General features: G+C 43.0%; 1 protein-coding gene across 7 annotated transcripts in view; it reads right to left on the reverse strand.

The window, feature by feature from the left end:
* Nucleotides 1-13,450, reverse strand: part of MEGF6 (multiple EGF like domains 6) — a 236,829-nt gene that overhangs the window by 210,387 nt on the left and 12,992 nt on the right. For 5 of the 7 annotated variants that reach the window (XM_030537922.1, XM_030537925.1, XM_030537923.1 and 2 more), the window contains one exon: nucleotides 9,338-9,472. In XM_030537922.1, coding sequence (XP_030393782.1) covers nucleotides 9,338-9,472 — 135 coding nt within the window. Of the gene's footprint in view, nucleotides 1-9,337; nucleotides 9,473-10,314; nucleotides 10,440-13,450 lie in introns of all 7 variants that reach the window. The other 2 variants (XM_030537926.1, XM_030537927.1) reach the window with 2 other exon arrangements.

Genomic DNA, 13,450 nt, shown 5'->3' on the forward strand with positions numbered 1-13,450 from the left:
AGATATTATAACAGGCTACCTCTGGAAGCAATGGAACTAAGAACTACGGGAGAGGATTTGAAGATATGGAAAAGTCCTACCATATGCAAAATAGGATCCAATAGAACATCCTACAACAAACGAAGCACTAAATATTCCAACTGATCCAGACACTGAAAACTAGACTGGAGGAAACACAGCTCTGGGAACCACTCTCCACTCCTGCTGGGGTGACTCAATAACTTAGGTGTTGTTGCATCCTGAATTTGAATGATTCTCTGATCTTTTTGTTTCACTGAGCACTGGCCCAACTTCCTTCATGGTATTTTTTATATGGAGATATACCTATCTCATAGAACTGGAAAGGACCTTGAGTCCATTCCCCTGCCTTCCCAGCAGGACCAAGTACTGATTTTACCTAAGTGGCCCCCTCAAGGAGGGAACTCACAACCCAGGGTTTAACAGGCCAGTGCTCAAACCACTGAGCTATCCCTGGTAGGCTGGAGAGCTATTCTTGCTACCTAACAGAGCATCCAGAGACGCTGCACAGAAAGAAATGGCAAGACAGTTAATGGGACCCAAAACAATCAACATTCCCCAAGACAGGATAAAATTACCAGCTCAGTAGCAAACCGTTAATCTCAGTCAAGAAACAGCGGCTATGAAAAGCATCATTCCAATGGCAACGCAAAGCCAGCAGCTAGTGCAGCAACTCAGCGTCAATCTGTCTGTTTTCTTGCCCTCCTTTACAATCAATAAAACCTAATAATGCAGGAGACGCTGCACAGACCCTGGGTTCCATTCTGCCTTCAACAGATTTCTAAATGTCTAGTTGAGCTGTGAGTGAATAGCCTCAGCCCATCTCTAACTAACTTTATGAGTCAGGCCCAAGATTAACACATTTACTGAATCTTGAACCCAAGGCTTAGTTCAAGTAGATTTAAAATGTGATGCAAATATTTTGCACAGTCCCAGCTGCCGGTGCCTCTATGGATGTCACAAAGTATAAAGAAAGTGGACGGTGGAATAAGGAGGTGCGGAAAGAATTGTTAAAGGAGATTATTTATCTCAGCTTTTGTTTTCTCTTTCAGAGTTTCTGGCCCAGAGTTATTCAGAACAGCCAGAGCTAATGGAACTCTAGCTTAGAAAAATACTGTAGTGTCCTGCTGATGAAAGATCCATTTACAGACCCTTGAGTACACTGCATACATGCATCAGCGTGTGATTGCTGAAGGCTCTGTCAAACTAAACTCTTTGTTGTTAAAACAGACACAAATAGTACCAAAAATATTACATTTCCAGAAGCAGCTAGCAACACAACCCCTTGGATGTTTTGTTTAGCCAATACAAAACAATTCTTCACACTCTAAATCAGCAACCACCATGTCTTGAGGTCCCACATATTAATACACCAGCAGGACCACAGAATCGGTAGTTGGACAAGACCTATTAGATAATCTAGTCCACCACCACTAATGCCATGGACAATGAAGGACTGTTCCCTACAGTAGATTTTCCAGCATAAAGTATTATTTATTTTTATAAAATGTGGCAATCCCAATAATCTGGGCCCACATACAAATTTTATAAAAACAACCACTATCACTTATAAGCAATATCCAAAAACAAAAACCCCTCTCAAACCCAACTGACCCTTGGACAATCCATATCCAGACACCCCAAGAGGAGAACAGAAGGTTTAAACCCTCAACAACTGATTGCGTACTGTGTTATTTTATTGTAAGAGTATATTGATTTGCCAGTGGACTCTGACCTACACAAAATTCATCCATTTTAGCAGGCCTGCTATGGGTTTAGGCTCCAAATGATATGACTTTACCAGTATCTGCAGTGCCACAAAAACATTCACAGGGATATTAGGGGCTATCGAAAATTACAACTAATGTTTACTGAATTATTCTCAGCTGAGCCCTCCAGACAGCTGCTCCTCATTAAGCAGGTGAAACTACACAGAAGCACTAAACTGCACTAGGGAGAGGAAGAGCAGATGCTGTATTTTCCTAATCACGTCCATTAACTCAGATAAGTTAGAGCCAAGTTCAGACCAGCCTTCTATGTGTCAGATCCTGAGCCTGTTAATATGTTTCCTGAACCCAGTGTTGTTGGAGCACAGTCCAACTGGAGCAGCTCCAGTAAGTGAAATGGAGGCTGCATAACATTCACATGGATGCCATAACCGAGCACTCCAGTGACTTCAGCTATATGGCACAAGAGACTTTGGCATTAGATCGCCATTCTAATGGGATGTATTGCTGCTGCAATGGAAACTTCTAGCAGGAAGGTCAGAGGGAAGAGAACAGCAGAGACAGCCTGATGAAAGGATTTTTAAAGTTCCTTTTATATCACTTATTTTTTAAATTCAACAGGTAAATCCTGCTCCCAGTTACATGGGAGCAGCCCCATGGTTTTTTTGGCAGAAACTAAATCCCAGCACTGGAACATACAAGCTGTCATCAACCCTGGAATTGTGAAACACCATTTGCCCCAATCCAGTAGTTGGCCACCTCTGAGGGCTCTGATTTCCACCCTCAGACAAGGTGATGTCTCTTTCCAAGACAGCTCTCAGAGCTGGGTCTGTACAACTCTGTAAATTAGCTAACCAAACTATGAAGTTATCTTGGTGGGCCTCTGCTCAGCTCCTAGCAGACAGGGGTCCACTCCAAAAAACCCCTATCCACACAAATCTTGTTGGGAGTCTTAATCCAGAAGCTAAGGATTGACTGGGCCTGGATAATGCACCCCTCTCTTCTCTAGGAATGGTCAGTCCACTTCAGGGCTGATGTACGTCCGCAGACAGAATGGGGAATCAGACTGCAGCTGCCTGCACCGTGTCTGCTGTGGACAAACAGAGACCTTTGGTCTATGGGGCTGCCAAGTCAGCACATTTCACCAGCATCGCATTCACTAAAAAGTGCATAAACCAAACCAAGAACAAACTGAAACAAATACACAGAATCATTGTTTTCACCAAAAAAGGCAATAGTAATACATGGTTAGCTTAACCTCTACCTTCATCCTGCGTACAAGGCAACTTCTGTTCACCAGTAGACAGATGCTCCCAATGGAAAATTATGTTGTTTTAGTTCCTTGATTTACAATGTCAAAAACATGCATTAGAGACCCGAAGCAGACATTTGTGACTGGAGAACTGCCAGCCTTTGAAGTAGGAGCAGACAAGGCACCTATCATTTCAAAGTGCTCTCTCAAACACAGTCAGAGAGAGACAGACTCTGTGATTGAAAATAAGAGGGTTTGTTTGCTACTTTATTACCATTACATAGATATTATCACCAAGATAATTACTGACAGTTATAGGTTAAGAGCAATTCCTTAAACCCAACACTTAAAAGCTGTCTCCAGTCCAAGATACCTCCTTAGAATTAGTTCCCTGCTGCGGCTTTAAAAAAGGCTTATAACTGTTCAGAGGGACAGGGAAACAGAAAAGAGGGCAGAAAGCAATATAATGCAAAAGAGGTCTGTGCTTGGCCTTGACCTACTGCAGCCAGAGAAGGAAAGATTCAGAATTCAGCATTTGCAGTGTCCTTCCTTCACAACCCACTTCTCCAGCTTTCAACAGCCTTTATGCTCCCAAATTAGGTTTACTTGCTACTTACCTGATATTCTAAGAAGCTAAACACCTGCAGTCACTTTCAGTTCAGATCACTGCACTTCAACTACTAAAGGCCAACTTCATCCCTGATACAGGCAAGTGTAATTCACCTGACTTGAATATAGTTGTACCAACTTATTTCAGGGCTAAATTTGGTCCTACTTATCTATATCACCCATTTTTAAGGAAGCCCTATTCTGCATCAAAGCAAGCATCAAGTCATCTGCTTCATGACAGCAGTTATCATAGTGAATCTCCCCAACAGCCACCACCTCTCAGAGCAGACATTACAGCTCTTCTGGCAGTGCCAGCCCATTGCTCCTCACCGATTTCATCCACAGCCTAGCATGCTGCCTCATTCAGTGGTGCTCCAAGGTTACAGAGATGATCACTGATGCGTATCTGCTGTTAACAAACTCAACATCACAGAGCCAACAGCAGCTGAAGACCACAGCTGAGCTGCTAACAGCATCCTGCACTAATTTAATCTTTTTCCAGCAAATCTGACATTCATATTGCCCAGTGCCGGCTGGAAGGGAGCCCAGGGATGGCAGCATGTTATTCTCTGATTCACAGATTCTAAAGCCAGAAGGGACCATTATGATCATCTAGTCTGAACTCCTGCATAACACGGCCCATAGAATTTTACCTAGTGAGTCTTTAATCAAGCCTAAAAGAACTCCATCACTAACTGCAGCATAAGCAGTTTCAGCCTGTAGACCTTTATCTGTCCAGATTTTTAGCTCTGTACAGCCAGAGACACCAGTGAGCCCCCATTAAACATGTCAATGACTAAGGACCAGAATCCTTCCATGTAAATCAATGAGAAGTTTTTGCCATTGATTTCTGAAAGATTAATATTAGGCTCTAATTAGGCCAGGAAACAGTGTGCAGTGAATGTTCATACATTCACTATGCCAACAAACCAACCTAAATGTGAGTCAGCATATTCACTGGCAATCTGACTGTCTAGGAATCAGTCACTTCAGCCCAGACCACTGTACAGTCATATCTCAGAGGCAGCAACAACCTCTCTGGAGAACCAACAAATCATAATTTGAAGTAAAATCCAAATCTAACATGGTCATGGCCCATGCACGGAATCTGATATAATGCAAAAGGGATGTGCGTCAGTGTCTTAGTTTCAAGACCTGCTCTAGCCTGGAACAGAACCAGTCCTTAATCTGTGCCTGAAACTTTTTTCCATTAGAATCAGGAGAAGAGGTTTGTCACTGTTAAAAATCAGAGCGTGTCCCTCAATTGAATTTTCATGGCTTGGGTTGATTCTTTGTACTTTCATATACTAACTACTCCAGGCAATCCCATTATTCTTCTGATTACTGAGCAGTCTTTGCTCTGATGAGATTAAAAGAAAATAGGAATATATCAATTTTTTAACCCCCCCCCCAAAAGATGGGTTTTCCAGCTCAAACTGATTCCTAGTATTGTCAGTTTAAAATGTGTCCATGGCCCCCAAACAATTCTCCCACAACGTATCTGCTCCCTGTCCAGCACCAGACTGGATTACTGCATTGCAGATACAACCAAAGCTGTGCAGATAATTGATTTTTAGTTCAGTGACAAACCTGAAAAAAAAAAGTTCATTTCAGGTCAAGGAAAGGTTTCATTGGACCTGAAACAAAACAGTCTGGCAAGCCCAAATCTGCATTTTTCAGCAAAAGTAGTTTCAGCTGAAAAATTTCACCCAGCCCTAGATACAACTACAGTAAAGATCAAGTGGAAAACTCAGCCACTGAAGAATGTAGATTCCTACATGATTTGTGGTGCTTCCCACATGGAGCACATTACAACTGTGCTCCACAGAAAGCACTGATCTGCAGTTCTGTGTGTTGGTTTTAATCTATAAAGCCCTTTAATGACTTGAGTTGTGTGTTTCTTAGAGACTAGGCTCTCTTCCTTTAAACTGTGACAGCTGAGATCAGCCGGGACACTCAGTCCCACAGGTCATAAATTGGTTAGGATCTGAGGACAGGATGGTTCAGTGTGCAGAGTCCTTGACTCTGGAACTCGCTTCCCCACACTGGTCTGTCAGAGTCTGAATTTGTTGGCCTCTCTATTTATGTAGACTTTTAGGGCAGAGGGGGGGTAAATGGGAAGGGAGGACAGAGCTTGTGTTTGTAGGGGGGTGAGAAGCATTTAATGTTTTATTAGTGTTGTTTCATGAGACTGATTGTGTGATGTGTCTTCGCTGATTTTCCATGAGCGTCTTAGGATAGGGGTAGTACAAAATCAAACAAGCAAATATCTGCTTATTTTAATTACAAAAAGGAAAGATTTTGTTCCTGTACTTTAGTAGCAAGATAGGAACAAATACAGATCAGGGTAGTGAGACAGACTCCACCATCATCCACAAAACTGTAAGATACATCCTGACATATCCCTGGTGAGGCGAGAAGCAGAAAGGACTCAGCTAGCTTGTAAGGCCCCAGGATGAGTCTGTGGTGCCAGCGCCTGAAACAGGTGAAGGGAGGAATCACCTCTGCGACCCTGTTAACACTCTGAATCTGGTTCCAGGAACATAACCTCACATTGTCAGATGGGTACAGAAAATAAAGTGTCCCTTCAGTGTTTAAGACTCCCAGTTTCTCTCCAGAACTCACCATCATATGGACATCCAGTTCTTCGAGATCGTCTTTATATGTCAGTGATTCTGATTCAATGCTGCTGCCTTGGTCAGTGCAGTTCGGGGACTTCTATTGAATAAGAACAACTTGGGGCAGCTGTTGGGGGACGGGACCTCATTCCTTTCTCTTTGCCTAGCTTTCGAAAGATCCACTTGAATAACTGCTTCCCCCTTCCCCTGGAATCTGTGCAGGTCATCTGGAGCTTTTTAGCAGATGAACATTTCACTTTCAGCTTTCATACTGGAATTCTTTCATGTGTGGAAGAGACATTAAAGGAGACTTATAAAGTGCTGGCATCGCAGAGCATGGTACCAGGTGGCAGGGAATGGGATATGAAAAGTAAACATTGAATTTTTACAGCGCATTAAACCTTTTTCTTAATAGCTGCTAGAGCAATAAATAAGAAAAACTATGTTTACAATATTCTATAAAATAAGGTAGTCCGATTGATTCTGCACTGTTCTATTGCCCAAGTAACACTCTGTGATATATTAACATATGTCAGTTCCTACTAACAATCACAAAGAGTTCTTACTCTTCACGTTTACTTGGCATCACTTAAAATACTTATGGAGGAACTGGTAGATGTGGGACCCCCCTACATTGGCAGAGGTTGGGAAGGCTGTGGACACAGTACAAGCAGCTCCAGTGGGGAGAGAACCCCTTGTTACATATGAAATGCTGGTAACAGGCTCTGGAAGAAGCAATCTCCAGCCCCCTTCAGCCAGGGGAAGATGGCCAGAATTGAAGTGTCAGGGTGGGATGTGAGTAAAGAGGAGAGAATATAAAAGGGTCTCAGATGATCCTATCCACACAAAACAGCCTTGCTATTACTAAACATTATAATCGCGGGGTGGCAATCAGCATGGGGTCCCACTGGGATGGGTGCCATGCAAACAGGTAGTAAATTCCAGTACCTGCCCCAAAGAGCTTACAGTCTAAAGAACAAGCTTTAGCAGGTGGGTGAGACAAACAAGTGGACTGGGGTGGAGGCTCAGGAAGACGGGGTCTTAAAACCTAACAGAATGCAGGCAGTTCTTAACCAATCAGAGACTGTAACCACAACTCATCACCTGCCTAGCTTTTAATCAGCTTGCAATTTCCTACATGTATCAAATAACAGGCAAGTTCTGAGACAGGAATTGAAGGACTGAAAGGTCCGATTTTGACTGGGAGCTTTTTCCACTTGTAAGGGGCAGCGTGGGAAAAAGTGTTTCTTGGGGAAGCAGATTATCAAGGCTGATATCACTGGCAGAACCAGGACAGGGGTCGACCTTGCAGTAGAAAACAAGCCTTACACATAGGACCAAGTTTTCAGACACTGGCACTTACATTACACCTGTAAAAATTGTGCATATAAAAGGAGGGCTTTCATGGGAGCAACTCTGCCACCACTCTTTGAAAATGTGAACTGTCCACTCCAAACCCCATGATCACCAAAACGTGCAAAACAGATTACATGTTAATTCAGATACATTACACTGGCAAACACAGCCCAATGTAACAGGAGAACAATGTGTGTTAGTGAGAACAAGTGCTGCTCACTTAATTCTCCATGAACCCCATGCAAGTTGCGCCCTGGTAATTGAAAAGTTGCCTGGAAAATCTGCACCAGCGCCATTAGGTTCTTGTCTACATTGAAAATTGTACCACATGAACCAGGAGGTGAAGAACTGAGCTGCTGACACAGTGCTAACTGGTCAGAGCAGGCCAGGCAAATCACATCCAGTGTCATCTTAACTAACTAATCATGATTAAATCCTGCTGGGTTTTTTAAAAGAGAATTTTTTTTGTCAGCAAAAACATATTTCTGTTTTCCAACAAGTTTTATTATTAACACACTTAATTCACAATAAGTGATCAGTCTGAGAAGCTCTGGCCTTTAAAACTTTACAGTGACTTTATCTGTACCTCCATGCGGTGACGCCAACACAACTGAAAGCTGCTGGGATAATACAGATGATGCACTTAATTAATGTAATTAACATAGTATGATCATGGCAAACAGATGCAATATGGGTTAAGATATCTGGAAACAAATACAATGGCTTACCTGCTCCAAAAACAAAGAATCTACATTCTACTCATTAAATGCTTAAAGGATTTGAAATTCTCAAAATTGAGCATTGTTATAGTAGTTGTATTACACTGGCGCCAACAGACACAAGCTGGAATCAGGGTCCATTGCACTAGATTCTGTGCAAACACATAGGAACATACAGTGCCTATCCCCTGATTGTGTTCAGAGGTTCACAAAATCTTTTGGGATTCCCCTATTCCTAGCCAGACCACGGTGTAATTAAATAGCTGCTATTTAATAGCTGTAATTAAATAGATGGCTAATCTGTGGCTCTGAGCCACATGTTTCTCTGTACATGTCTCCCTTCGTAGGTTTGAGTCAGCCACTACATGAATTCTTTATGTTATCCTAACAAAAACGGCAACCTGAAATCAATACAAATCAGATAGCCAAAGCACATACACAGTAGTATCTAGCATTCTCCAAACTGGTGACTGAATTTAACGCCAGATCCTTCTGCGAGCCCTAATACCAAGTCGATGGTAACTTTGTTAGCGGTTTTTGTTAGGCGTGTTACCTTTTATATTCTTTGCATTGCCCACTCCTTCCCCCTCTGAGCTGAAGAGGGGAGCAGGGGAGCATCTGTATTGTCCACTCCCCTTTGTACACTAGAATACACCACTTATACCCCTCCTTCCCTGCAGCACTCATTATAACTGCATCAAGCCCCTTCTAAAGCCGCTTTCAATGCTATTCTGTGGCTCGTCCATTGAGGAAGATAGGAAGGTGAGGGCAGCCTGGTCTGCCTGGCTTTTCACCTTGACAACAATCCCTACCTCCTCCAGTCCAGAATCTGAATAAACCTGAAGTCAAACTTTCAGTCTAGTAGCATACATCTTTGTGTGTCTCTCTCGCTGTCATACATGCACATACTTGCGCGCACACACACACACACACACACAAACTTAAAGGAAAGGGAGTTTGGTTGGCATTTCCACACAGAAGAAAAAATCTATTTTCATTCGACAAGGGAGAAAAGAAGCACCAGGAAGCAGCACTTACCTCCGTTCATAGCCTATGCACCACAGCTGCCCTCCACAGCCCTGTTTCCACACTTTGACCATCCGAGTGAAAGCTTGGACACACGGCTGCCTGTGCCCCAATATCACCAGCTCTTGCTCCGCACAAACGTTTGGCCTGCCAAACGGAGAGAAGCAGACATATTTATATTACCCTCAACACCTTGGAGTGAACCAGTACAGTGCTTTGACAGCTTGAGAATGAACAGGGTGTGGGTAAGTTATGCTTTTTCTGAGACAGAGTCTCACAAGGTATTCTATACAATATTTAGCTACTCATTTAATTTATGCAGGAGGAAATGGAAGAGACATAGCCTCTCAGGTAAGCAAGTCCAAAGCCCTTTGGGGCCTTGTACATCACCCGAAACCTTAAACTCCTTCTGGGAGCCCCCAGGGAGCCAGTTCAGATCATGGAGCACTGGTTTAATATACTCATGGTGAGACAGTCTATTTACCGAGCAGTCCACCACATCTGACACTAGCTTCAGTACAAATAATATAACAACACCAGCACCTCCACTTCAAGAGTGTCTCACTGGAGGACCAAAGGCCTTTATGGATCAGTTAAGTCTCACCACACCCCATCAAGTAAATATCAGCCTCCAACATGGTAAAGGTGGATGGACTGAGGCACAGAGAAGGTAAATAACTGGACAAAGTTCACACAGCGAGTCAGTGGCAGAGAGAGGAATAGGACTCCTGAGTTTACACTCCCTGTACCATGCTCTAAAACCTAGCCCCACAACTCTTCCCCACTTGATTATACGTTTAGATACCATAGTGGCTATCCTGCAAAAAGTGTAAAAGTCACATCTTTTTATACCATTTAACCTGTATTGAAATAATTATAATATATTTTTCATTTCCATTGCAACTTGTATCCAAGGTTCTCAAAGAACTTTATAAACAATTGATTACTTAAGCCAGGAAACACCGCTATGAGATTGGTAAAATACATACATACATATATCACTTCACCAATCACCAGTATGCTGCCACCTCTGGCATGAAATGCAGCTGATGTCTCAGAATGCACAGCATCACTATACAGTTTAGAACAGGAAGTAACTGCATTGGGAAGCTCCCTGTAACAAGAAGTAAAAATGCTGTCTCCAAATGAAAATGTATGGGCAATTTTAAATGATCAGAGTATAATTACTTGAGTGGGAATTTGAGCAAGAAACTAATGTCAGACACTGTAAGATAGTTTCCGTCCTGCCATAATATATACTCAAAATTAAGAGGAGGAAAAAAAACCTGTTTATATATTGCACATTAAAGTTCTTCTCATTATTGTCAAACCAACATTAGGGCAGGCCAAAAAACTGTTTAAGGTGTTTTAAATTGAGATTCATAAATGTCAAGATAGTCACCAACAGCAATGGGGTCAGAAATGGAAACCATAACTGACAAAACTACTTCCAAGTACATTTCACAGCTTACCTCCCGGGGAAAGGTACTTCATACTCTCAGAACTTTCAAACCAGGGGAATGAGCAAATTGGGTGAAGTTTTCTTTTATAGCAGGAGTGGGAAAATTATGGCCTGCAGGCCGGATTCGGCCTGCCAGCCGTTTTAAGCCAGCTCTTGAGCTCACGCTAGGAAGCTGTGTCTTGGGCTTGCCTGGCTCCAGCCAGGCAGCATGGCCAGGGGCTACTCCATGGGGCTCCCAGAAGCAGCCGCATGGCCCCTCTCCAGCTCCTACGCACTCCAATGGTCCCCTCCAGCACGCCAATGGGAGCTGCAGGGTGGCGCCTGCAGATGGGACAGCGTGCAGAGCCACCTGGCCGTGCCTCTGCGTAGGAGCTGGAGGTAGGACATGCCAATGCTTCCGGGAGCTGCTTGAGGTAAGCGCCGCCCAGAGCCTGCACCCCTGAGCCACCACCCCTCATGCCCCAAATCCCTATCCCAGCCCTGATCCCGCTCCAGCCCTCTGAACCCCTTGATCTCAGCCCAGAGCCCCTCCTGCACCCCAAACCTCTCATCCCCAGCCCCACTCCAGAGTCCGCACCCCCAGCCAGAACCTACATTCCTTCCCGCACCCCAGCCCCAGCCCTGATCCCTCTCCCACCCTCTGAACCCCTCGATCCCAGCCTCCTACACCCCAAACTCCTCATCCCCAGCCCCACCCCAGAGCCTGTACCCCCAGCTGGAGCCCTCAACCCACCACACACCCCACTCCCCCACCCCAGCCCAGAGCCCCTTCCTGGACCCTGAACTCCTCATTTCATACCCCATCCCAGAGCTCACACTCCCAACTAGAGCCCTCAACTCCTCCCCAATTTTGTGAGCATTCATAGCCCGCCATACAATTTCTATTCCCACATGTGGCCCTTGAGCCAAAAAGTTTGCCCTCCCCTGTTTTATAGCATTTGGAACATGTAAAATTAATCAACAGCTTCAAAAACTGATGAAAGCCGAGCAAACATATCAAGAATGCATGAGTACTACAAACTTCATTGTTTTAGTGCTTTGCAACCAAATTATTAAAAGATTAAAATATTTTGGCTTCCCAAATGCTAATAAATAAACTGTGTAATCTCTTTTCAAGTATCAGAGGCCCTGAGTTTAAAATTTCTAATCAATTTGATTTCTATTTGATTTCGCCTCTTCACACAAAATAAAATGTTTGTTTGTTGCTAAGTTCATTTTACATTTTCCAAAATGCCCTCCCACTGAACAGAAGTGAATGGGGTTGACTCCTGGAAAGAAACAGGCATACAGGATTTGCCATAATAGACCAAAAAAATCTTTGCTTCATCAAACAAAGACTTTATATGCTGCTGTTCATTAAAGCTACAATAGCATTGACTAGCAAGGTGGCTAACTTGAGGTGGTTATGCAATTATCATCAAGCAGAAAAAAAAGGCATTTCCCCCCAATACATAGTAAAGTGGAGAACCTTTAGGAAGTCAGTCTTAGTTGCCACTGCGAACTTGATCATGGATAGTATAAGATAGGGGTCGGCAGCCTTTCAGAAGTGGTGTGCCGAGTCTTCATTTATTCTCTCTGATTTAAGGTTTCACGTGCCAGTCATACATTTTAACGTTTTTAGAAGGTCTTTTTCTATAAGTCTATAATATATAACTAAACTATTGTTGTATGTAAAGTAAATAAGGTTTTTTAAATGTTTAAGAAGCTTCATTTGAAATTAAATTAAAATGCAGAGCCCCCTGGACTAGTGACCAGGACCAGGCAGTGTGAGTACCACTGAAAATCAGCTCACGTGCCGCCTTTGGCATGCGTGCCATAGGTTACCTACCCCTGGTATAGGAGATATTTTGAAATCACAAGTTTTGGACAGTGAAGAGTTGAAAATGTGTTTGCTGATCCATAAATAAGCTATAGCTGCATTACTCTATTACAGCCACAATAGTTCCGCATTTCAGAAAGAGGATTTTTCTTTTGTGTTGGTTTTCTTAACATTTTCTTAGAAATGTTGATTCTGTATTTGGCATTCTTGCTTGCCAGACTGGTTAAACCTGACCTTATTTTAGGAATGAGTTACTTCATACCCTGTTTACAAAGAGAGGTCTCTCTCCCCTCTTGTAGCACCCCCTGCTGGCCAGCTACAGGATTGTATTATAACCAATTTTCAAAACGAGGGTGAAGCCAGCAGAATGGGTTCCTAACCTAATTTTGACCACATATGGCACAATGAATATAGATTTAAAAAGTCACAAATTACTATGAACTGCAACTTTTTTTTTATGTATTAGCAATGAAACAGTGAAAATACTTCAGGGATATCGGTACAAAAATTGTATGATCTGGGGTCACAGGAGTAAACACTGAGTGACTTGTGGGTCTCAAGAGGAAAAAAAACTGAGAAGTCCTGCTCTGGTTCACTCTCACCCTTCCCTGCTTTCTACAATGGGAATAAAAGTCACGTATTATATCCTGTACAGCTCCCACTTTTAAAATAAATACTAAAGACACCCAACTTCTGACTGATAGGAATTATCTTAACGGGTCCCAACTGGTTCTTACCATTGAAAAGATTTACTTGTACACTAGTCTAGTTGTACACAAGCACTCTCTTTATTCTGAATATTTCTGGGTGGTGGTGGGTGTTGTTCTGTTTTGAAGCGATTGTT

The sequence above is a fragment of the Gopherus evgoodei genome, chromosome 18, assembly GCF_007399415.2.
Source record: "Gopherus evgoodei ecotype Sinaloan lineage chromosome 18, rGopEvg1_v1.p, whole genome shotgun sequence".
In the NCBI taxonomy this organism is placed as follows: Eukaryota; Metazoa; Chordata; order Testudines; family Testudinidae; genus Gopherus; species Gopherus evgoodei.